This window comes from Macrobrachium nipponense, chromosome 7 (genome assembly GCF_015104395.2).
Source record: "Macrobrachium nipponense isolate FS-2020 chromosome 7, ASM1510439v2, whole genome shotgun sequence".
In the NCBI taxonomy this organism is placed as follows: domain Eukaryota; kingdom Metazoa; phylum Arthropoda; class Malacostraca; order Decapoda; family Palaemonidae; genus Macrobrachium; species Macrobrachium nipponense.
Window position 1 is genome coordinate 84,543,113 of NC_061109.1, and position 26,816 is coordinate 84,569,928.

The 26,816-nt window shown below is 40.6% G+C and overlaps 1 protein-coding gene across 5 annotated transcripts in view; it reads right to left on the bottom strand.

The window, feature by feature from the left end:
- LOC135217708 (F-BAR domain only protein 2-like) overlaps positions 1-26,816 on the bottom strand; it is a 258,564-nt gene that overhangs the window by 49,456 nt on the left and 182,292 nt on the right. For 4 of the 5 annotated variants that reach the window (XM_064253698.1, XM_064253697.1, XM_064253695.1 and 1 more), the window contains 2 exons: positions 26,750-26,816; positions 24,321-24,397 (listed from right to left, as the gene is read on the bottom strand). The exon at positions 26,750-26,816 is cut by the window's right edge and continues 2 nt beyond it. In XM_064253698.1, the coding sequence (XP_064109768.1) occupies positions 24,321-24,397; positions 26,750-26,816 (144 nt within the window). The remainder of the gene's footprint in view (positions 1-24,320; positions 24,398-26,749) is intronic. The other variant, XM_064253696.1, reaches the window with a different exon arrangement.

A 26,816-nucleotide genomic window follows, 5' to 3' on the forward strand; every position in this document is an offset into this window, starting at 1 on the left:
GGATGGAAATACACTGAGAAATGAGAGAGACATAATAAGGAGATGGGAAGAATATTTTGAGGCCCTATTGAATGAAGAAAATTAAAGATTTCTAAGAGGAGACGGACACACAAATTGTGGACCAGTCACAGAAATAATAAAAGCTGAGGTTAGAGTGGCACTGGGAAAGATGAAAAATAGTAAAGCGGTGGGACCAGATGGCATACCTGCAGAAGCCTGGAAGGCTCTTGATGAGGAAGGAATTGACATATTGTGGCAGTTAATGAAAAAGATTATGGAAAGTGAGACGATACCCGAAAAATGGAGAGAAAGTATATTAACCCTTAAACGCCGAAGCGGTAAAAAAAAAAATTGTCTCCCGTGTGCCGGAGGTGTTTCAGAGTGAGCGCGGAAGCGGAAAAAATATTTTTTTCAAAAAATCACAGCGTGCTTAGTTTTCAAGATTAAGAGTTCATTTTTGGCTCCTTTTTTGTCATTGGCTGAAGATTAGTATGCAACCATCAGAAATGAAAAAAATTATCATTATCATATATAAATAATGCGATATATGATAGCGCAAAAACGAAATTTCATATATAATTGTATTCAAATCGCGCTGTGCGCAAAACGGTTAAAGGTAACACATTACTTTTTTTTCGTTGTAATGTACAGTAAATTACGATCATTTTGGTATATAACACATTGTAAAACGATAAAAGCAACACAGAGAAAATATTATCAGAAAATAATGCATGAATTCGTAACGCGCTGACATAAACAAATATTTTTTTCAAAAATTCACCATAAATCTAAATATTGTCCTAGAGACTTCCAATTTCTTTCAAGATGAAGACAAATGATTGAATATTACTATACTGTAAGAGTATTAGCTTACAATTGCAGTTTTCGACCATATCTGATGAGTTAAAGTTGACCGAATGTCGAATTTTTTTATATATATATTTTTTATATGCAATTATTTCGGAAATAAGAAAAGCTACAACCTTCAAATATTTTTCGTTTTATTCTACATGAAATTGCGCACATTTCCATATATAAAACTTTATATAACGGCTAATTTTAAAATGGTGCAAACATTGCCACAATCGCAAGTATGATTTTTTTCGGAAGAGTTACCGCGCGGACGTAAGGAAAAAGTTTTTTCATAAATTCACCATAAATCGAAATATTGTGCTAGAGACTTCCAATTAGTTGCAAAATTAAGGTAAATGATTGAATATTACTAAAATATAAGAGTTTTAGCTTACAATTGCGTTTTTCGACCATTTCGGTAGAGTCAAAGTTGACCGAAGGTTGAAATTTTGGCAATTATCGTTATTTATATGAAAATATCTCAAAACTGATAAAAGCTACAATCATGAGTATTTTATTGTTGTATTCTACATAAAAATGCGCACATTTTCATATATAATACTTCATGTAACGGCTAATTTACAATGGTACATAAATTATGTCCAAGTGACAAAATAATTTCCGAGATGTGTCACAGATACTTTTTAGTGAGGCAAGAAAGAAATTCGCGCTTGCGCGCCTGCGTGATGATTGTAAACAAAACATCACCTTGATCCGTGAACTTCCAGCATCCCCCAGGGCGAGTGATTCAAAAGTTTTAGGCTGGTAGGCCTATAAGTATTTTTCAGCAAATTTAAAAAAAAACTTTTGTAAGTCGACGTAAAATATGTCCAGTCGGCACACGAGAGACAAAAAATGTCAACGTAAAATACGTCCAGTCGGCAGTAAAGGGTTAATCCCAATATTCAAAAACAAAGGGGACATACAGTGTTGTGAAAATTACAGAGGAATAAAGCTCATGTCACATACACTGAAGGTATTTGAAAGAATTATGGACGAAAGATTACGGCAGCAAGTTTTCATCGGTAGACAGCAACTAGGATTCATGAAGGGGCTTAGTACTGTGAATGGTATTTTCACTCTGAGACAAATTATGGAAAAGTACAGAGAGAAGCAAAAGGTCTTGCATATGGCCTTTATAGACCTTGAGAAGGCATATGACAGAGTACCACGACAGGAAATATGGAGATGTCTCAGGGAGAGAGGAGTGATGGAGAAGTATGTCAGAATGATCAGGGAGATGTATAAAAATGTAAAGACCAACGTCAGCTCTACAGTTGGAAGAACGGAAAATTTCCAAGTTGGAGTCTGGCTACATCAGGGATCTACTCTAAGCCCACTTCTGTTTAACATCAGCTTGGATGTGTTAACAGAGGATGTCAGGGAGGAGCCACCATGGTGTCTGCTCTATGCAGATGACATAGTCTTGGTAGCCGAGAACAGGGAAGAACTGGAGGGGAAACTTGAAAAATGGAGATATGCCTTGGAGAGTAGAGGTTTAAGAATAAGCAGGAAAAAGACAGAATATATGACAACCAAATTGGATGGAGACCAGCAAACAACAATCAAATTAGGCGGAGGAAACATCAAAAGGGTTCATAAATTCAAGTACCTTGGCTCAGTGGTTGACAATGAGGGGAACATGGAAGAGGAAATTAACAACCAGATTCAGTGTGGTTGGAAAAACTGGAGGAAGGTGTCTGGTGTCATATGTGATAGGAAAGTCCCTATAAGATTAAAGGGCAGAGTGCACAAGGCAGTGGTCAGACCAGCAATGACATATGGATTGGAAGCAGCACCTCTAAAGAAAACAGAGGGTAGAAAATTGAATGTAACTGAGATGAGGATGCTTAGGTGGATGAGTGGAGTAACCAAAAAGGACAGGGTTAGAAATGAACATATTAGGGGTACAGTAAAAGTCACTGATGCATCAAAGAAAGTGCAAGAGGCAAGGTTAAGATGGTATGGCCACCTGATGAGAAGAGAAGAGAAGAGCAACACATGGCAAGAGAAGTGATGGACGTGGAGGTGGATGGAACACAAAGGAGAGGAAGACCTAAGACCAGGTGGAGAGATTGCATTAGAGATGATATGAGGGAGAAGGGAGTATGGGAGGAAATGACACAGGACAGAGGTAGATGGAAGACTCATTAGAAATGGCAACCCCGAATAAGGATAAAGCTGGGAAGAAGAAGAAGAAAGAGGAGTGTATGGGCATCAGGCTTGTATGTTACTAGGGTGAAGACTGGTTCCGTAAACAAGGTCTGGTTAAGAAGCCCCTCCAACTTTAGGCAAGGTAAGACTCATATAGGATTTTCATGCCTTAACATAGCAAACTTTTACCAATTCATCAAATACACACTATCTCAGCAAAGCTCAATGAATTCTTAATTGTAAACAAGGCATATGTTTTCCAGCAAGGAAACTTTATAACCTTTGGAGTTCATAGAAATATAGGCTCTGAAACATTAATTGAAAAAGAAAAAATTTCAAGTATATTTTAACCTTTAAACGTTGAGCCGGTATTTCCGAAAGTGTCTCCCGTATGCCTTTGGCGCTCGAGCGCCGAAGCGGAAAAAAAGGTTTTTTAAAAAAATCACAACACGCTTAATTTTTAAGATTAAGAGTTCATTTTTGGCTCCTTTTTTTGTCATTGCCTGAAGTTTAGTAAGCAACCATCAGAAATGAAAAAAAATATCATCATCATATATAAATATTGGAATATATGACACAGCAAAAAAAGAAATTTCATATCTAATTGTATACAAATCGTGCTGTGAGCAAAATGGTTATAGCTAATGAGTTAATGATTTTTTGTTGTATTGTACACTAAATTGCGATGATTTTGTTATATAACACATTGTAAAACAATCAAAGAAACACAGAGAAAATATTATCACAATATGATGCATGAATTCGTAACGTAAAAAAAAAAAGTGGTTTTCAAAATTTCACCATAAAACGAAATATTGCGCTACACTTTGCAATTGTTGCAAAATGAAGGTAATTGAATGAATATTACTAAACTGTAAGTGTTATAGCTTACAATTGCAGTTTTCGACCATTTCGGTCGAGTTAAAGTTGACCAAAGGTCAAATTTTTTCTATTTATCGTTATTTATATGAAAATATTTCAAAACTGATAAAAGCTACAACCATGGGTTGTTTTTTGGTTGTATTCTACATTAAATTGTGCACATGTTCATAAATAAAACTTCATGTAACGACTAATATAAAATGGTGCAAACATTACGACAATCGAACAAAAAATTTTCTGATTTTTTCGGAAGTTATCGCGCGGACGTAAGGAAAAAGTTTTGTTCATAAATTCACCATAAATCGAAATATTGTGCTAGAGACTTCCAATTTGTTACAAAATAAAGGTAAATGATTGAATATTACTAGAATGTAATAGTTTAAGCTTACAATTGCGCTTTTCGACCATTTCGGTCGAGTCAAAGTTGACCGAAGGTTGAAATTTTGGCACTTATCGTTATTTATATGAAAATATTTCAAAACTGATAAAAGCTACAACCATGGGTTGTTTTTGTTGTATTCTACATAAAATTGGCACATTTTCATATAAGGCAGTCCCCGGGTTATGACGGGGGTTCCGTTCTTGAGACGCGTCGTAACCCGAAAATCGTCGGAAGCCGGAACGACGTTTGAAAATATGTCTTAAACAAATAAAAAGTTATAAAAACCTTACTTGTAATCCTTTGGTTACACTACATGTTGTTTCCTGTAGTTTTATGTACAACCTGGAGTGATTTTGCCAAATCTTGAGGGCTACAAGAACAGTTGATTACTACTATTTACGTATCATATAGACTAATTAAAGTAAACGTATCTTTAAATAGGCTTATATATTAGTATCAACAAAACATTTCCTGGCATGAGTCAGAGGCTGACGTCTCTCTCTCTCTCTCTCTCTCTCTCTCTCTCTCTCTCTCTCTCTCTCTCTCTCTCTCTCTCTCTCTCTCTCTCTCTTCAAATTACACTGGAACCTTGACATACGATTGCCCTAATATACGAATGTTTTGAGATACAACAGAAAATTTGCGAAAATATATGCTTTGATATACAACGAAATATTTGAGATACGATTTTACGATGTGATAGTTGTATAGGCGACCGATAAATGGCGTTTAGTCTGTTTGTTGGTGCTGCATCGTTAACACGTGGTTGTTTAGTTCGTTGTATTTGTGCCTATTTTTCGTGTTATTTTGGCAATTTTATTATTAACCATGGGTCCCAAAGCTAAAGACAAAGCAGGTGATAAGAAAAAACCCAAGAAAATTATTTCGATGGAAGCAAAACATAAAATTATAGCCAACGAGTATGGTCGAAATCCTTCTACAATATCCACGATCATCAAGCAGAAGGAAGCTATAAAAACCTTCCAAAGGCATCACCATTATTTCTAAACTACGAACTGATTAAAAAATATAAATAAAAATTAGTTTAGCAATATTATTTCATTTGTGTTTATTACGTAGTTATTAGTGTACATAAGTAAATAAAAAGAGAGCATAAATCGTTCCCTGACCACCCTTCCCTACCTCCCTCCCTCTGGCTGGCCTCTGACCGTTCATCTTGCGTTGTGATAAGTAAAATTCCTTTTTTTTTTTTATTGGGTGTGTTATTACTCGTTTATTTGTGTATAAATTGTGTATATTATATGTAATTTAGCTGTGTTTAGGTGTGGTTTCATAGTGCTAGAACGGATTAATACATATTACATTATTTTAAATGGGAAAAATGCTTTGAGATACAACTGTTTTGATATACGACGATGGTAACGGAACAAATTAAATTCGTATGTCAAGGTTCCAGTTACTGGATAATGTCTCTCTTTGGATACTTCGATTTTGCCAAATCTTGAGGGCTACAAGAACAGTTGATTACTATTTACGTATCATATAGACTAATTAAAGTAAACGTATCTTTAAATAGGCTTATATTATTAGTATCAACAAAACATTTACTGGCATGAGTCAAGAGGCTGTTTAACGAAACGAACACTTCTCTGTTCGTAACTCGGAGCGTCGGAAGACGCCTCTCTCTCTCTCTCTCTCTCTCTCTCTCTCTCTCTCTCTCTCTCTCTCTCTCTCATCAAATTACTGGATAATGTCTCTCTTTGGATACTTGGAATTTGCGTTGTAATCTAACCAGAAACTTAGTTTTGTTATTATTACTGGAAACAAGCAATGATTTTTTTCATTATTTGCTCTTTTGGACTGTTATATGTAAACTTTGCGCACCGCAAGCCAGTATGTATTCATTCGCTTGGAAACTAGTTCCGCATATGAGGCGTCACTAAAATCATAGAAAAATATGACATAACCTCAAAATTTTTTTTGTAATCTAACCAGACACTTATTTTTATTAATACACTGTGCTAAACTATAAAGGATTTTTATCATGGTATGCATTTTTTAAAAGCGTCGTTAACTCGGATCGTCGGAAGCGTCAGCGTCGTTAACTCGGGGCGTCGGAAGCGTCAGCGTCGTAACCCAGGACGGATTTTTCCATTGAATATTTATGAAAAAGCGTCGTAACTTCGGAACGTCGTAAGCTGGAACCGACGTAACCTGGGGACCGCCTGTATAAAACTCTATGTAATGGCTATTATAAAATGGTGCAAAAATTATGTCAAAGTGACAAAATAATTTCTGACATATGTTGCTGATGCTTTTTAGTGCGAGAAGTAATAAATTTGTGCTTGCGCACCAGGGTAACAATTGTAAACAAAACAACAGCTTGATCCATGAACTCCCAGCATCCCTCAAGGTGCGTGATTCAAAAGTTTTCGCCAAATCTATTTTTCCGTGAATTTTTAAAAAAACTTTTTTGCCTCAATGTTTTGTATGTCAATTCGGCACCCAACAGACAATTTTCGTTGACGTTTAATACGTCCAATCGGCGTTTAAGGGCTAATGTACATCAATTTCAGTTCTGTTCAATGTACTATTAATGTTTAAGGTAAGTTCACTTACAAGAGCTACAAATAAGTTTCTCACAAAAATTATAATTTTATAAAATAAGGTGTACAGTATATACTTACCCAGTAATTATACATAGCTATTAGTTTAAACAACAGCAGTCTAATTTAAATTTCACAGGTAGCACTTTGATAGTCACCTATAACACACATCCAGAAAGATGCCTTTCCAGTGGCTATCTGTCGATACCTGGGACCGACAACAGGTTCAACTGAGGGAGCGACTACCTGTATGTAACCCCCACCTCCCTTGGGCCTTTGGTATGTCTTCGTGGTGTGGGGGAACAGGACAGTGACCTTTGTCTAGGAGAATCGAGGGACTAGTAGCCACCTCCTCCACTGCACAAGACTTCACTGTTACATTGATAAATTCATGATAAATAATTGAAATAAAATGCTAGCAAAGGCACGAGAAGGAAGCGATGGAGCCAAGCGCAGGAGCAAATGACTAACATAGGAGGGATAATAAGAGAGAACTGGCGTTAAGTTTGGAAGGTAGGAAGCGAGGGGAGTTGGTAGGCGACAGATGGGAGGCGAGAGATGAGATGCCGCCGCCTCTGGTAATCTCGGTTACTGATTACTTTCATGAAAATAACTGATCCATAATTGATTACTAACTACATACTTTATACTACATGCAGGCCCCAGTTAATGACAGGGGTTCCATTCCTGGGGCCTGACACTTACCAAAATTCAAAATTACAGTACCCAAGACTTTTTAATGATGCCTTAGACAGTGTCACAGTCAGATATTTTGCCCAGATTTGTAATTTCTGGGATCGACCTGTGTCTGCCGATGAAAAATCCCTGTAACTCATTTTTCTAGTATAAATAATACTCTTAATATACCAGAGAAAAAAGCTAACATGGTTAAGCTGAAGTTACTACCCTCAGCGCGAACACCCAAAGGGTGTCGGTATAAGTATAGGGGCGCTGTGTTACCACAGACCACAGGACTTCTGCCATTTAGAAAGTTCCCCTCCAAAACTCCCCGTTGGTGGGAGCCGTTACAAGGAAACCCACCACCATCCGTCCCTGCTCGCCACTACTACTAATACCCACGCGCTTCAATCCATTCCTGTAAGAGTCGTGCGGCTTACCGTTGCTGTATTCCTAGCACCCTTTTATTATCTGTGAATATTTTGAGCATCCGATGGAGATGAATCCCCAAGCTGCTTCTACTTCCAAGTTGAGTACTCCAATTTGGTTTTATTACAAAAATTTGTGTAATTAAGTATGCTATTGGCCTTAGCCCCTCAAATATAAGTTGGGGGTGCGATCGGCTGGGCCGCCATTTCCGCGTCGGCATAGCAACAACATATTCCGCACGACATATTTTCAAATTATACATTTATAGGCTTAACTTTACTTTTGAAGTATTAAAGTGCGATATTCCTATTATAATAGGTATCGGTTTCTTTTTATTTCGGTTTGGCTTATTTACTAGCAATTTTTATATTCGGTGCTCGTGAGCTATCTCGTTCCTAGGCTTTCTCTAATAACCATATTTGATCCTTAACTGAATACATGGTTCATAACCACCTTTTAGCCTAGATTTATAAGCCTAATATGCTTATTACCGGTTTTTTCTCGTCCTAGGGAGTAGTTTTTATAAACAGGCGTAGTTAGCTCGGTCTAGTGTATATTTCCCATTACGTTGGGCATTTTAGGTGTTATAAGGTTATGTAGATTAGCCCTAGTATTAGAGATTCTCCTATGCACCCTATATTTTATTGTGGTTTTTTATTTTTATACCCTATGTAATGGTTTTGTGTGCCTAGCCTACCTGGATAACCTCCTGACCGGGTTGGACCACTTTTGATCGCAACGAGCCACGGCTAACTAGCGAAAGAACCTAGGCTATATAGCCTATGAATGGTAACCAACTTCAACCAGGGGTAGAGCCAGACATCACGATCCACTGCATTACCTCTTTATTATTACATAAAAATTTTATATAATACGATTATTTCATATCTCTGGAGCCTCGGCGTACAGAGTATAGAATTAATGAAATATTTAGAGGCAGGGTATAATCATAATAGTACATGAAGTTCGGTATTGCCGGACTTCAACTGATGCATTCCTTGCTTCGGCAACTTTAGAAGTATACCATTATCTAACATACAATGGTTTCCTAGTTGATATAAATAGATGGGATGTTCGCATCTCCGCCATCGACGAAGTTCGGCGTATAGGATTAGGCATGCCTCTTTAAGGAATTATCAGTGTATACTATAAGAATTTTTAGTTTATAAGCCTACTATGTTAAGTCTATATTTACTCATTATTGAATTTACATCGGTTCGGAATTTTTCTAACGAAATTATTTCGCCGACATTTTTATGTAAGGATTTTCTAGGGTTTATCAGTTGTCGTTATAGAGTATTTCGGAGACGAAATATTCCGCCGGCATCTAGCAACAAACAAATTTTTGATCATGTTATCCATACCTAGTGTTATGTTTATTATGAAGCATTCTAATGACGGAATACTTCGCCAACAATTTGCACTAAAACTTACGAGTTTCTTTGGTTGTGGATGACTAATATCTTTCGCGAATTATTTCGGTAACGAAATATTTCATTAACATTATTAACTGAGCTCTCTAGAAATGAATTACTAGATGTCTAAACGAAAGTATTTTAACGACGAATTATTTCGTTGATAATTTTAACCAATGACGAAAACTCATTGAGAATTTTCACATTACAGGTGGTCCATTGCCAGGCGGAGGGTTGCCCCGCATCGCTGGTGAACCCCTTTGGCCACGTAGTTTGCCGGACCCACACCAACTGCGCCGTCCAGCTGGAGAACTACGTGGTCTGGCATCCTGACGCGTGCACCGTGTGTTATGACTTGGTTACTGTCATGTCGAACGAGCAGGTAAGATCATTTTGATTTAACCTCGAATATTTAAAGAGTTTAGTTATAAGCTTTCTAGATAGTTTGATGGAACAACCACTATTCATACATTATTTACAGACGGACCCGACGTCGTACCACGATGCCAGGGCGTCCCTTCGCAAGTGGATTGGGGGGTTCGGCAAGAACGTCCCGAAAGTTCAACCTTACGTCCTCGACGCGGATCTTTGTGCCATGATCTTTTCGGGGGCCACACTGACGACCGCAGTGGCCAGGGACATCGCCGGACCCCTCATCGCAGCTATCAGAGCAGAGGCGGCTACCACCTTGGAGGAGCAGCAGGAGCTTATGGATGATGTGGCGGGGATCAACATCAACGCCGAACCCATGGTCACGGAGGAACAGGTAGGTGGGGAGGTAAGTGGAGCGACCTCCATCCCTAGTCCTTCTCCTTCCCTTGCTTCTTCCCCATCCTTTAAGGGCTTTTCGAAGCCCTTCACCAAACAAGGAATGCTGTCAGTCATTCCAAAAATCAAGAAATCTTTAAAAAAGAAGGCTACAAAGTCTGTTCCGCCAGCGGTGAAGGAGTTGTCTTCGGCTTCACAGCCGTCGACTTCATCCGTCATTGCGCCTGCTGCCACAGATCCTTCCCTTGCCCAAGGGACAGATACATTACCGAAGGCGGCGGAACAGTCCTTCGATCCAGTGGACTTTACAAAACAATTGCTAGCCACAGTCACTGGAGTTATCGATCAGAGGCTAGAAGCACGCCTCGGGCCAACACCGGACGTCTCCAACCAGGCTCTCTCGTCATTGACGGAGAGAATTAAGCCAATCGAGGAGATGCTCTCCGGTCTTCTTCGCTCCGGAACGCCAGCCCTATCCATGATGGTTCCGGATGCTTCAAAGCTTCCTCCCTTTGAGAACGACAACCCTTGGAGGTTGGCCCTGCACGCTCCCTTCGCTGAAGGGAGGTTGACTATCGAGGGGTGCGGGTCACGACCCATAGAGGACTTTGAACTCTTCCCACCAGGGATGCAGTTCCCCTTCCCGGGCTTTGTCAGACTAGCAAAACATGCACTAGTCAGGGTAGACAAAGTACCCAAAGAAACCGTGATCTTCCCTAGAGAGCAGGCCCAAGCTGCCTGGGTCCGGTGTCTCTCTGAGCTTAACTGTGTCAATACTAAATTGACACCACATAAAGGGAAATACACGATGTTTGTCACTCCCGAAGGGATTCCGTCATCATGCACATCTAAGGTGGCGGAGCTAACCTTGCAAGCAATCGTCGAGGACAAGCCAATGCCAGTACTGAGGGAGACAGAGCCCTACCAATATCTTCTGTTACCCACAGGGATCTGGACGCTTGGATCAACGCTCCGGCGACATTTACCTCAGGTAAATTGGAGCCGGAGTGCGCTTCAGACTTGTTTTCAGAAAGGTTGCCTAAACTCCCCGACCATATGATCAAGGCGGAGTTTGAGGCGAAGACAAGGTTAGCCAGGTCCCTCAACTCCGTCACATCGGCGGAGTTGTTGGCGACCACCTATGAAGATGAGCAGGTCTTTCGTGTACTGACGAAAGATCTACTACAGGCCTTCCAGTCAGATTTGTATGACTTTGCTGTAGCAAGGAGGGCCTGTAGAAAACATGTTTTAGCTGGAACAACCATTAAACATGAACCAAATAGGCTCATCAAATCCTCCATTTGGGGAGAAACCCTCTTCCCCAAAGAGGAGGTGAACAATATTCTTCATGAAGCCTCTAGGACTAACCAGAGTCTTAGAGTGAGGTGGGGCCTTCCCTTCAAGCGGCAACCTGATGCGCCTTCTCATCAACAGCCAAAGAAGAAGGCGAGAAGGTATAATCCCTACCAGGCGGCACGTCCTCACGGATATGTGCAGGCAGTGCCGTCCACTTCAAAGACAGTAGTACCACAGCAATATGTCTTGGTTCAACCTTCCTCGGAACCTCAACCTTCGACTTCATCCCAGGTTGTGGCTTCCCCAGCATTTAACCCTACATATGAGGCAAGGGGTAACTTTCGCCCATATAGAGGACATGCTGGGAGTAGCCGAGCCAGAGGAGGCTCTTGACTACGAGGTGAGCCAGAGGAAGAGGTTTCCGAGGGGGGAAAGGAGCCAGACCAGCAGCCAACCAGTGAAATCTCCCAGGTAGGGGGGAGATTGTATCATTTCAGGACTCGATGGACCTTCAGTCCATGGCCTCACAGTATAATATCGAAAGGTCTAGGCTGGTAGTGGGAGAAGGGCCCTCCCCCTCCAGTCAGCTTTTTCCAAGTACCAACAGAGGACCTCTTAGAGTATACAAAGGATCTTCTTCAGAAACGCGCCATAAAGAGGGTGAAGAGCATAAGGTTTCAAGCATGTTTGTTCACTGTCCCAAAGAAGGACTCAAACAAAAGACGGGTAATCTTGGACTTGTCTCGGCTGAATTCCTACATTCATTGCGACAAGTTCCATATGCTGACAATCTCACAGGTACGGACCTTACTTCCCCGTGGGGCCGTCACCACCTCTATAGATCTTACAGACGCGTACTATCACGTCCCAATAGCCAGAAACTTCTCTCCGTACCTAGGATTCAAACTAGGCAAGAAAGCTTACTCCTTCAAAGTAATGCCCTTCGGACTCAATGTAGCACCCAGAGTGTTCACAAAACTGGGAGAATCAGTAGTTCAGGAATTGAGGAAGAAAGGAATACTATTAGTAGCCTACCTGGACGATTGGTTAATATGGGCAACCAACGAAGCGGAGTGTCGAAGGTCAACGACCAAAGTACTGGAATTCCTAAAATATTTAGGGTTCCAAGTAAATATAGAGCAATCCAGACTGACTCCGGCATCTCGATTCCAATGGTTAGGAATCCAGTGGGACCTGAACAAACACACGCTATCTCTACCGACCAAGAAGGTCAAAGAAATAGTGAAAGCTACAAAACGCTTTATCAAAAACAGACGGTCATCTCGGAGGAAGCAAGAGAGGATCTTAGGCTCCCTCCAGTTTGCATCAGTGACGGATGTTCTTTTAAAAGCCAGATTAAAGGATATCAATCAGGTTTGGAGGTCAAGAGCAAATCTCAGATTCAGGGACAAAGTTTCCAAGATTCCAGATGTTCTAAAAAAAAAGACTTCTTCCATGGACGGAGCAACGGAACCTATCCAAATCAGTTCCGTTGCAATTTCCTCCCCCATCTCTGATCATCCACACAGATGCATCACTGAACGGCTGGGGGGGATATTCACCCCTCAGGAAAGTACAAGGAACATGGTCGGAAACATTCCGTCAATTCCACATCAACATACTGGAAGCAATGGCGGTGTTCTTGACATTGAGAAAATTACAACCGTCCAAGAAGATCCACATTCGATTAATTTCAGACAGCTTGACAGTAGTCCATTGCATCAACAGGAGAGGTTCCAAATCCAACAAGTTGAATCATGTAATGATAGCAATATTCCTCCTAGCAGAAAAGAACCACTGGCATCTGTCAGCAGTTCATTTAGAAGGAGTGAGGAATGTAGTAGCGGATTCACTGTCCAGGATGAATCCACTAGAATCAGAATGGTCACTGGACAACAAGTCCTTTCAATGGATCACAACTCAGATCCCGGATCTCCAGGTGGATCTCTTCGCCACGGAGTCCAATCACAAGTTAGCTTGTTATGTAGCTCCAAACATAGACATCAACGCCGTTGCGATCGATGCAATGTCTCTGGACTGGAACAAATGGGAGAGAATTTATCTCTTTCCCCCAGTAAATCTTCTATTAAAAGTTCTACACAAGCTAAGATCATTCAAAGGCCAGCTAGCACTAGTAGCACCCAACTGGCCGAAGAGCAATTGGTATCCTCTTATCATGGAGATGAATCTCAAACCCCAGAAGATCCCATCCCCGAATCTAACACAGGTAGTACAAATGCAGACTGTGTCAGCTTCCTCAAGAATTCTAAGTGCCCTAACTTTACGGACTTCATGAAGTTTGCAGCACAGAAGCAAGCAAACATAGATCCATTAAATATTCTGTTTGTAGAATCAGACAAAAGAGATTCTACAATTAGGCAACATGATTCTGCATTGAAAAAATTGGCTATATTTTTAAAAGGTAACAACATTCAGAAGATGGATACCAACCTTACAATTTCTTTCTTTAGATCATTACATGAGAAAGGCTTAGCTGCCAGCACTATTACCACAATTAAATCTGCCCTAAGAAAGATTTTTCAAATAGGTTTCAATATTAATTTAGCCGACACATACTTTTCTTCTATCCCAAAAGCTTGTGCACGTTTGAGACCAACTAGCCGCCCTCAATCTATCTCATGGTTTTTGAACGATGTCTTAAACTTGCATCAGATTTAGACAATGATAACTGTCCCTTTTCAGCTCTACTGAGAAAAACACTATTTTTAGTAGCTCTGGCTTCTGGAGCTAGAATTTCAGAATTGTCAGCTCTGTCTAGAGATCCAGGACATGTCGAGTTCCTCCCATCTGGAAAAGTCTTACTTTCACCAGATAGACAATTTTTAGCAAAAAATGAGGATCCACTAAATAGATGGACTCCTTGGGAAATTCTACCTCTTCCAGAAGATAAATCCTTATGTCCTGTTCATACACTAAAAACCTTTATGACCAGAACTTCTCAAATATCATCGGGCTCTCTTTTTATTAGAGAAAAAGGGGGCATGATTACTCTAAGAGGGATCAAGCAGCAGATACTCTATTTTATTAAACAGGCTAACCCGGATTCAGTTCCACATGTTCATGATATCCGAGTAGTTGCCACCTCAACTAATTATTTCCAAAACATGAAGTTTGAGGAACTTCAAAAGTACACAGGTTGGAAGTCCCCAGCAGTATTTAAGCGCCACTACCTGAAGAATTTGCAGGCCCTAAAATTCTCAGCAGTGGCAGCTGGAGCTGTGGTAGTTTCTGAGGTACAAACTGACAGCTCTCCTTAAACCTTTAATTGCACCCTTTTCCTTTTACTATCTCCCTATCCTTATCCCTTCTACCTGAATGGCTCGCTCACACTCCCCACCATACTTTCTCCGGATCGGGCTAGACGTTGCTTGTTGACCCCGCTGCCGGATTATTGTATGCCAGTGTAAATATGTATATATATTAACTATTATAATTCTTATATTATGATGCTATTATTCCTTAGTCTTAGATCATTTGTTAAGTCTAAGGTTCTGAAAGGATATATTCCTTTACTACAGTTTTTCTATGCTCCCTTTTTAGTATTTTAAGAATTATTATCATTATATATCTTATTATTAGTTTTAAGTTATATGTTTAACTATAACAATTAAACTGTTTATAAATTTTTTTATTCTGGGTATTATTAACCCTATTTTCTATATATATATATATATATATATATATATATATATATATATATATATATATATATATATATATATATCTATACTAAACTTGTATATCATTCTCTGGTATTTTTTCATCGGCAGACACAGGTCGATCCCAGAAAAGGGATTTTGACGTAGGAAAAATCTATTTCTGGGGGAAGACCTGTGTCGCCCGATGAACCCTACCCTCTTATATTATGCACTTCCCACCCTGGCTAATCCAAGTTTATAGAATTACTTCCAGGAATGGATTGAAGCGCGTGGGTATTAGTAGTAGTGGCGAGCGGGGACGGATGGTGGTGGGTTTCCTTGTAACGGCTCCCACCAACGGGGAGTTTTGGAGGGGAACTTTCTAAATGGCAGAAGTCCTGTGGTCTGTGGTAACACAGCGCCCCTATACTTATACCGACACCCTTTGGGTGTTCGCGCTGAGGGTAGTAACTTCAGCTTAACCATGTTAGCTTTTTTCTCTGGTATATTAAGAGTATTATTTATACTAGAAAAATCAGTTACAGGGATTTTTCATCGGGCGACACAGGTCTTCCCCCAGAAATAGATTTTTCCTACGTCAAAATCCCTTTTATATCACCAAATAGTTTTCATATTAAAGTCTCAAAGCAAGTTCAACTCTAAATATAAAAGAATATTATTACGTTTATTGACCCCCTCATCTACCCAGCATTCAGTTGAATTATTCAATTGCTAGAAGAGCAGCCATTTTTCTCCTAATCAGCTCCAGAAAGGCATTTCCGTTAGGAGTGGGGAGAGAAAATAAGCCATTAACTATAGGCCTACAGTTTAGAGTAAGAAAGGCAGGTCGCAGGGTTATATAGGCTTCGATGTGGGCTTTAGGGATTCCTAGCCTAAGACCTCTTTTCCCACAAATTTGCTGGTTGTGTTTTTGCATCTTTCCAGACAATGCCAGAGGCTGTGTGTGAAATCCAGGCCATTCGAAAACACCCTGACCTGTTCTCAGTCCAAGCTAGTTGCTCCTGTAGGACAGACATGTCCTCTCTCTGACTGGAAGTCAGCCTTTGTCTTGCCCACGCTGGCTGGAGCCCCCCTTCCAACATCATGACACATGTTCAAGTCTCTAAAGATTAAAGGTACGTCTCAAAAGTGCAAAGTCCAACCAGCCCTCTTCCTCTAAGACGAATCTTGCTATTTCCATTTCAAATCTCCCTTGTATCACTTCTCTATTGAAATTCCTTTTTCCTCACCGGGGCACGTGTTACCCCTGTGACCTGTTCAAAATTAGGTCTTCATTGAATATTTCATTTAAACACTAGAGTTCCTCCACAGTGTGTTAATTAAAAGTGACTGCCCTTGTAGCTGAATTATAGTGCAAGAAGCCCTATTTTATTTTGTGTCTAATCTGGGACAATTTCCAGATTTCTGCTGAGTCACGTGTCATGTCCCCTCGTCGCAAGTGCTTCCTTAACGCAAGATCCCTATGATTAATTTTGGAAACCAGCATTGGAGTAAATCTGATTTTGGCCAGCTCTCCCCCATTGTGAGAGATAGGAGTGGTCCACGTGTGGCCAAGTTGCCTTGCCTTATCCCAGGCCATTCAACGGCCTCTTGTAAATAAATGTAATGTAAAGTAATTAGCTGGTTTTTAATGGAGACCTTCTAGAGTAAAAATAACCAAATCAATCCTTTTTATCGTTATCTAAGGTAAGTCAGAAGCCCTCTATTTCCATTTATTCCCTCTAATAGTTTTCATTTACGATTGGGGTCCCCGAGGCTGTCCCCAAAACGTAAGAGTGGCGACCTTGACAGTATCGAACCTGGGGCCGCTTAAAATCTTGTAAATCGCGTTATCCCTTTAAAAACGTAACTGTAAATGACTTTTACAAAGCGTAAATCAAAAGAAAGCATTCATACTTGCGGAGGAGACACACGACTGACGGTAAGGAATATAATTCATTTAATATGATTATTCTTATAACCAATGTTAGCTTAAGGTACATTTAGTAGTTATTTTAGAAGTGTTTTAAATAAATGTTTCTCTAAGTTAGAGATATTGTGTAACGGCAAAAGCGCCAGAGCTTAATTTTAGCGGCACGCAAACAATTTGCCCCCACCAATTCTCTCATAGCAAGTATCATCTTGTATTGTAGCTTGCACGACGTGTGTGGTAGATAGGTGCCAGAGAGTACTAGTTAAAACTAGGAAGTACTTTGCCAGGGTTTATTGCATGTATTAGCAAGCCTAGCTAGTTAGGAGTGTTCTACTAAAAGCTTCGTCAAAAGAAGTGTACAATTCTTTTGCCAGTGATATGTTAGGGGAATTTGTTTTAACTTAGCTTTCATTTCAAGCCTTGGTAACCGCAGCACGCTTGCCTAGCCTGCCAGCTCGTCAGCTTGGCGCATGCGCTCTCCCAGGCCTGCCAGCCAAACTCTTGTTCAAAGGCAAGCATTCATTCATCACCTAAAGCTTATCTCAACGATTTAAGCCGAATGACATAAATCTGCTGTTTTAACGTAAATAATATCAATCTCCATACTACTAGTATCTATCATTCTGCCAGAAATATTAATGTTAATTCACCTTGAATAAGAAATTAGAATTTTGTGTTGTAAATCGCCCTCGCGTTTACAGAAATCAGCTGTTTCAAAGATGTTGTCCTCCGTTTGCTCACCGCACGTTTCACTTAGCATTGCTCACTCGCTCGCTGAGCGAAAGTTTAATTTCACTTCGTACTTAATGTAGCCTTTCTCATTTACAAACATTGCTAACATCAGTTCAAAATCCTTACCGTCATTTCACTTGTCACAGGGAGCTAGTTACCTTACGTAAAGTAAATATAAATCTTAACCGTAAATTTACTTAAAAGAATTGGTTAATGCAAACGCGTCATTGTAAATCAATCATAGTATAACGCAAACCATTTACAAGTAACGTACAATCGTTCATTGCTAGTGCGTTCTGATAACATAAAACTTATCCTAAGCAATTCTTTCATTAAACTTTAACGTAAGTTGCATCATATTAAACTAAAATCATTAGTTCATATAAATACAAGGGAGTTCGTCATATACCATTTTTATGCTGTCAGAGAGAGAGAGAGATGATGAGACGAGAAGGACGAAGAGAGAGAAGGCACGAGGAGAGAGAGGACGAGAGAGGAGAACAAAACCCATTACAGGTACCTATCCGACTTACAACCTACTCGACATAACGACCACTCGTACTTACAACCTTACTTCAGACAGTTGACCATTGAGTTACTTGGCACTGCGCCATCTCATGAGAACTCTCATCACTCAGGCAGCATCAGTTTGAGTTACCCTGCCCTATCTGCAGCATCATTTGGTATTAACTGTACTGTAGACTGATTGCAAACCAATTTACTTAAGATCGACTTCTGACATGCATGCAAGAACCTAACCCCATTGTAAACTCAATGCCTGATTGTACGTAATATATACTATACATTATGCATGCATCATGAACATTATTTTAGCCTCGTGTCTTTCATTAACACTGAGCGTGATATACACGCCCGTGTCCATTGCAGTCTAACAAGCATTTATTTAATTTACCGTGTATTTCAGCCGAGGACTGAGCATTTTCAAATTACCACTACCTGTCGTTGCCTGAGTGGTCTTTTCCATTTTTATCACAAAAGACTTGCGTATACCGCAAGCACAAACTGCACAGTGTGCCACGCAACCTCATTACTTCCATACAAGGAAGCCACTACCAGTCTAGGACTGGCCACCCACCACCAGTGTACGACAGGCCCTACCATTTTACAGTGCCACTAATTCGTGACACTGCCCATCGACTGGCTGCTGAAGTACTCCCCCTTTTACTTTCTCTCCTCCACCATTACACTCTGCCACGAACAGAGTGCCATTTCATTTCAGTGTATTTGAGTATACTGCATTTAGTGTCGTCCGACGGGACACACCAGCACACTACCAGTGTAGCCAAAGATCACCTCCATAAGTGCCGCAATACCAGCACGCAACCAGTGCTGTCCGAGGAACGCCTCCTTAAATGCTATTGCACCTGTACAGGCAGTACAGGCAGCCATTTACCTGCGTGTCCGCCATTACGGAACGCCCATTTCATCAGTGTTCCCGTGAATGAGGATTCTTATCCTTCCGGATCACTCACCCAAGGAACGCCTCCATAAGTGCCGCTATCCCAGCACTACTAGTGCTGTCCAAGGAACACCTCCATAAGTGCCGTGCACCTGTACAGGATGTACAGGTAGCTATTTACCTGCGTATCCGTCTTACAGAACGCCCATTTCATTAGTGTATCTGCTATTTCGGATTACTCAATCAAGGAACGCCTTCATAAGTGCCGCTACATTAGCACTCTAATAGTGCTGCCAAGGAGCACCTCCATAAGTGCCGTGCACCTGTATTGGACCTACAGGTTGCCCATTCCATTACGTATCCCAATTTAGGAATGCCCTTCAGTGTGACTTACACAGCACACTCCATTATATTTCTCACCTCATCAGAAGGTGCCATTCACAAAGTGCCACAGAGCTTACAGGACACTTCCCAAGTGCCACAGAGCACCCAGTCTTCTCAGACACATTACCACATTGCAGAACCCATTTCTAGGTGAGTGCCACGTTACCAAGTAGGCACTCCCATTCTATCCAGTACTATTCCTGGCCATCATTTCCAAATTTATCTGAGCCTCTACTGCAGCCTAAGGGAAATGTCTTCCCCTGCTTCCAAGCCCCAGACCATGAGCTGGAATTCCGGTAAGAGGTGGTTGCAGAGGTTCTGCACACCTTGTTGCGTGTGTGAGCATGCTGTGGATTCCAACCAGTCCCCAAGTCGATCCCTACCTTGGGATGAGAGCTTCCAGGGTGAACTTCTCCAAGGCTACCATGTAGCCTTCCCTGATGAACAGTCTCCTACAGCCTACTGGTGGGTACATGTCATGGCCGATGCCAAAGCCCAGGTCTCCCTCATTTCAAGAAAGGCATTGCCTAGGGGTGCCAAAATCCAGAAGGACGAAGAAATTCAGTTTGAATGGATAGATGGTCACCTCTATTCTGTTCCTTCAGTCCTTCTGAAGGTGCAAATGCCCTTATTGGACAAGGAGACTAAGGAAACCACATTGTGCCGCCTGGGTGTAGTTGATAAATTTCATGACATTTATCAGGTCATATTGGCCCGAGATCTCCTAAAGCCATATCCCCCCTGGGGATATGGACACCTGCAGCATGCCAGATGACCAAACCTCCATTTTGGATTCAGAGGCTAGTGCCTACAATGTCACTGACATCCTTTCTATTCGTAAGCTTGGTCCTGCTCCAGTGCCAGAGCTAGAAATTCCTGCCGCATCCTGCCAGCCTCTTACCATTTCACCGCCTGCCTCCTCCGAAATGTGATCCGACCAGTTAACCCCGGACTTGTTTCCGAGGGTGATTCAACGGACGATTCCTTAACCTCCCCACATCTAATCACTGCCAGAGAGGACTCTTCACCTGTGCCAGAGCACACGGCAAGCCTTGGTGACCCCCCGGATTCGCAACCTGTGGGGCCATCTCAGCCTTATCCTCCAGTGCCACGGAAGAAGTTCTGGAACAAGTTCTGCCGAGACTGGCTACAAGGGGTCACATGTCTGCCAACTACGGAGGGGGCGCAAATCACCATATTCCCGGCATCGCAATGGCAGTTATCAATTCATCTTCACTATGACCCCAAGTTAAGGCCCTATAACCGTTGCACCCCTCCAAAGTCATTATCCGCCAAGCCATGTCAGAGCCATTGACGACTCTGGCGCTCAAATCTCCCTGATACAGGGATAGAATTCCCCACGGGGCTAACATCGATAATGTCAACTTATTACTATTGAAGGTATCAACCACATTAAGTTGATCCTTCCAACAGTCAAATTGAGTCACATGACCTCACCTTTTGAAAGTATGTACACTTGCAGTTGCAAGCTACATTTCCAGAGATTATGACCTTCTCTTAGGGCAAGACATGAAGTCCCCTCTCCTTTCCAAAAACCTAGGGGTCCTAACCCCACGACAAACTACTTCAAAGCAAGGAGCCATCAAAATCCTACTTCCTCCTGAAGTATGGACACCAACGGTTTCCCCCATCACCAAGGAGGGGGATTGATCACTCACAGTTCCATTGCAAAACCTGCAACGCAATAGGGCACTCCACTAATTGGCCTAGGTGCCCTAGCAAGCTACCAGCAGCGAACACTGTCCATTCTCCACAAGACTCACCCTTCCAAAAGAGACAGGAACCTCTGTCTCCCATCACCACAGGCACGCTGAGAGGAATTGCACCTCTGGTACCCGTCCCAGGTATGCCCGACGTCAACTCTCTGCCAGTGCCACTTGGCAGCACTGAGCAGTGACATGTTCCATCCAGTCTGGACGTAGAGCCACCACAAACCTTGACCTCTGCGCCTGGCCCTGAGCTAATGCCGGCGGCCGAAACTAACCTTATCAAGGATACTCCCACAGGAGATCCCCCAACAGGCATGGAGCTCAACGCAGCCCATTGCCCAGATCCAGTCCATGAGTCTTCTTCGACATCACCTCTGTCGGCCGAGGATGAACCTCCAACAGACCTCACCATTACACCTTCTCTGGACGACCAGGAACTCCCCGACCAGGAGTCAGCCTGGAGTCTTACTCTTATGACGGCTGTCGCAGCAGCCGAAGTGAGGGCCTCCCCTGCAGTAGGTTCCACCACTATGACGGTTGCTGCAGATATCGAAGTAGGGTGTTCACCTATAATAGTGCCTAGGGCTACCACTGCCTCTGCTCCTGATGGCGTTTCTGGCCTTACCCCAGAGTTGGTGCCTAGCCCTGGAGGAATAAGAAAAAGAAGAAGAAGGGATGTAACAAACTCACAAATTAACCAAATAGCCACATGCTCTCCTTGGCACCTGTGCCCTAGGCACAGTGTCACATTAATTTGCCGAGTCATCCTGGCACCTACCCAGGTAGCCAGCCTGATCTCTGCCAGTAGACTAACTCTCTAACCCCCTAGAACTTATGTCACTAACCCTCACGTAAATGTCATAATTACCTCATTATATTTCCATCCTGGTACACTACTAATCACTCATCACCTTCCCGCATCATTACCTCATCTTATGTATTTTAACAATTTAGGTCGATAAACCTCTGCTGTGTGTACCACACTCTGGAATGATTGTGTCTCTAATTAATTGTAATGAGTAGGTTAGGCTAATAATTTAGTACCAGGGCATTAGGATAGTAGCAAGTAAAATTTTCAAAGTAACCTTACATAGGGGTAGAGTAGACTGTCATCACAGACGACCAGTAGTTCTCACTTAGGCTAGACTACATTAATTCAGTAAGTTAGTACACCTAGCATCTCCACCTATAAGTTAGGTAGGCCATTGTAGCTAGCCGTATCGCTGCTCTAAATACCTCGGTTAGAGTAGGAAAACTGGGTAGTCGAGACGATCAACTTATTTAGCCGAGGACTTCACAGCCGAAAGGGAGTGAATGCCTTCTTAACAGGGGGAGCTATTACATTTATTGACCCCCTCGTCTACCCAGCATTCAGTTAAAATGTTCAATTGCTAGAAGAGCAGCCATTTTTCTCCTAATCAGCTAACTTTAGGAAGGAGAACTCAGGCCAGAAAGGCATTTCCTTTAGTAGTGGGGAGAGAAAATAAGCCATTAACTATATGCCTACAGTTTAGAGTAAGAAAGGCAGGTTGCAGGGTTATATAGGCTTCGATGTGGGCTTTAGGGATTCCTAGCCTAAGACCTCTTTTCCCACAAATTTGCTGGTTGTGTTTTTGCATCTTTCCAGACAATGCCGGAGGCTGTGTGTGAAATCCAGGCCATTCAAAAACACCCTGACCTGTTCTCAGTCCAAGCTAGTTGCTCCTGTAGGACAGACATGTCCTCTCTCTGACTGGAAGTCAGCCTTTGTCTTGCCCACGCTGGCTGGAGCCCCCCTTCCAACATCATGACACATGTTCAAGTCTCTAAGGATTAAAGGTACGTCTCAAAAGTGCAAAGTCCAACCAGCCCTCTTCCTCCAAGACGAATCTTGCTATTTCCATTTCAAATCTCCCTTGTATCACTTCTCTACTGAAATTCCTTTGTCCTCATCGAGGCAGGTGTTACCCCTGTGACCTGTTCAAGATTAAATCTTCATTGACTATTTCATTTAAACACTAGAGTTCCTCCCCAGTGTGTTAATTAAAAATGACTGCCCTTTTAGCTGAATTATAGTGCAAGAAGTCCTTATTTTATTTTGTGTCTAATCTGGGACAATTTCCAGATTTCTGCTGAGTCACGTGTCATGTCCCCTCGTTCGCAAGTGCTTCCTTAACGCAAGATACCTATAATTAATTTTGGAAACCAGCATTGGAGTAAATCTGATTTTGGCCAGCTCTCCCCCATTGTGAGAGATAGGAGTGGTCCACGTGCGGCCAAGTTGCCTTGCCTTATTATCCTAGGCCATTCAACGGCCTCTTGTAAATAAATGTAATGTAAAGTAATTAGCTGGTTTTTAATGGTGACCTTCTAGAGTACATAAATATAGCCAAATCAATCCTTTTTATAGTTATCTAAGGTAAGTCAGAAGCCCTCTATTTCCATTTATTCCCTCAAATATTTTTCATTTATGATTGGGGTCCCCGAGGCCGTCCCCAAAACGTAAGAATATTTACAAATAACCAACATAGACATAGAAAAAATAAATATACAAAAACAAATGTTTCAATATGTCAAAATCAATATATTCCAAGCATAAACGCAAGATATAAAACCCAGAAGTAAAGCCGAGCGGCATGACAGAGACGAACAGCAGCCAAAAGTAAACCGACAAGAACCGAATGATGCATTCAGACTGGTTGAGCATTACTTCCACCCCTACCTTCAGTAACTGTTACCATAACCGCCTTGCAAAAAGACTTCATGGCCAGATTCCAGCTTGCTGAAAGTTGATCCCATATGTAAAGACCGAGGGTTTGTATTCGTGTAGGAACAACTAAACTTTTGCACTAATATAATTATGACTAACATCTCTAGAATTGTAATAACAAAATGATAACTTGTTCATATGGCAAAACATTAGAAACAAAGATAAAAAATCAAATGATGAACATTTTTAACCTGGAAAATATAAACAATTACAAGTGTTAAAATCTGGACAAAATACAACAGAAAAATATCAAAATAAACTGTAACATACAAGAATACTCCACAGCTTACCTCAGCTGTTGTGTAATACTGTTCGAACGTTTCATGGGAGGGAATGATTCTTGAGCATCTGTGGATGTTCGCCTCGTCTGCGAGAGGAGATAAATCTCAAATACTAGAGCAATTTATGTTTACTACTAAAATACACATACAAAAAAAAGTTCAATTTATAACATATTCACAAAAACACAGCTTTATGCATAAGACACAAGTAATAAGAGGACAACATGCTTATTGACAAAAGTCCTATCGTTATCTTCGTCAATAACAAGAAGGAATACTCCAGTATAAACATCAATAAAGAGAACAATTATGTAAGACTACAAGAAAATCAACTTCTAAAATACATAAAAAAAAATAAAATATAAACCAAGTACATTACATCAAACACATCCTTGCCATGAACCTTGGCAGAGGCTATCACAAACTGCTAATTATGAACTTCAGCTACTGTATAGTTCATGATTTTAATCTTGCATCATTACTTGCTGAAAATAAGAACTTTAAAATATGGCTTACCTATAAGCAAAGTTAGTTCGCATACCTGAAAATTTTCAATGTTTTGTCCCCAAAAATGATTTACTTAGCTTCTAAAGTTAGTATGTAACACCACTTAAGGCTATTTATGGGGAATTACAAATTGTACTTTTAATTACTGAATGAAATATCTGGAATGTCTAGTTAAATTCTGAGGCAATTCCTTTACTCATCTTGCTAGACTCCCATACAATAAAATCACCATTTAATGAACACGTTCCATTTAATGAACACGTTAACTGGAATCCCATTCACCTGAATAAGGCATCTGCATTTCCTTCAGAGAAATCCTTTTCTTCAGAATACTGGTCTTATGCACTGACAAAAAACTTGTCCATCAGTTTTTGTTTTGCTTCAGCAAGATTGATTTGCTCTTTGCTTCTCAGAAGCGTTAATTTTAAGGACTTAAAGAACATCAGTTTTTATGACGCGAAATAAACATTGAAAAACCAGGACTTCTGTCATTATCTTCATTGTTGTGCCTCCAAAGAAAATGGCAATCAAGGACTTTTAATCCTTTCTATTTACTGCTATCTTCATGAGTTCTACAAATGTTTGGCTCCTCCAGTCACTTTCCTTATTCCAGCAGAGATTGACATACATGAATGGAATAAGAGGGAATAAAGGACACCAAAAGAGGGACAATTTTTTCTCTTTAGCTTTTTATCTTTAACAGTAAAAATCTTGGCCTTCAATACAACAGAACACAAAAGGGTTATATGTCTACCCAATTTTATATGCACATAACCCTGACTGGTTTTGTAAAATGAAATGATCTTACAGAAGTGAGAAAATACTAATTATATTTTCAGTATAAACATCCATTATGTATATTTATCACTGAAAATTTTTTCCATTAAAAACTTCAGGTTTAAAGGTACCTCTTAATACTGGTAGTATTCTGTATATGACAACTACTATGGAAGTATTAAATAATTCCTTTGCATGAAAGTACAAGGTGCAATCTTTAAAACAAACATTGCGAATTTAAAAAAATATAAGTAAATTAGCTAAATTACATTGATTAAGCTTCCAAAATCAAGACCTATCAGTGAAAAGATCACTGACACAATCTAACCTACTGATTTGGTATCTCAAATGTCCTTAATACACATTAATTCTACTAAAAAGAAAACAAGAAATATTACTGTACATAAAATTGAAACAAGCCATTAAACATAATGAAATTTTACTGTTATGAAGTTATGACTTTTTACATGCATCAACAAAAACTTATAAAATGACATATAACTGTTTTGCATCAGCAGTTATGCATAATTACATGCCTCCTATTTTAAGCAATACACACAAGCTTTCATACTAATTTGCTGAAATACAAAACACAAATTTATCTATATGATATACACTATCAATATACTATAGGCTTCACACCAGCTCAGTATGACTATAAGCCATTCTGCCAGTCATTCTCATTCTCTATGTTTGGGTATGTTAAAAAATTTGCCAAGACAGCATTTCTTGCAAGTTAAGAAACAAAAAAATTAATCAATCTTGTATATCTGGAATAAATTATTGGATGCAAATATGCTTTTACATCACAAATCATACAAAATTCTGAAGATGTGATGCACGATCAACAGCATATGTGTGTCAGTAAGAATTTAAAGCATGTCTGTCTGTTATTCCATCTTGATGCCAATTCAAAATAGCCTCTGGCAAATTTTGAGAAAATGTCCCCTTTATATAAAAGGAGTGATAACAAGCAACAGCATAGAAACATGCTTGTCTGAGTCATATTTAGAAGTCGTGTAGGCAAATGACAAATATATTCAAGAGTATTATTTCTTAACATAACAAAGCCAGTTGTAATGCAGAACTGGACTAGACAATCTGAGAAAAAGGTAATCAGAATAAGCAGAACTTTCATGCACAGTACATGTTACCTTCTGCAATGTCAGATATCTGATCTTGATCTTTCCATCTGAGCTTATCTGGCGTGGAGGCACACGA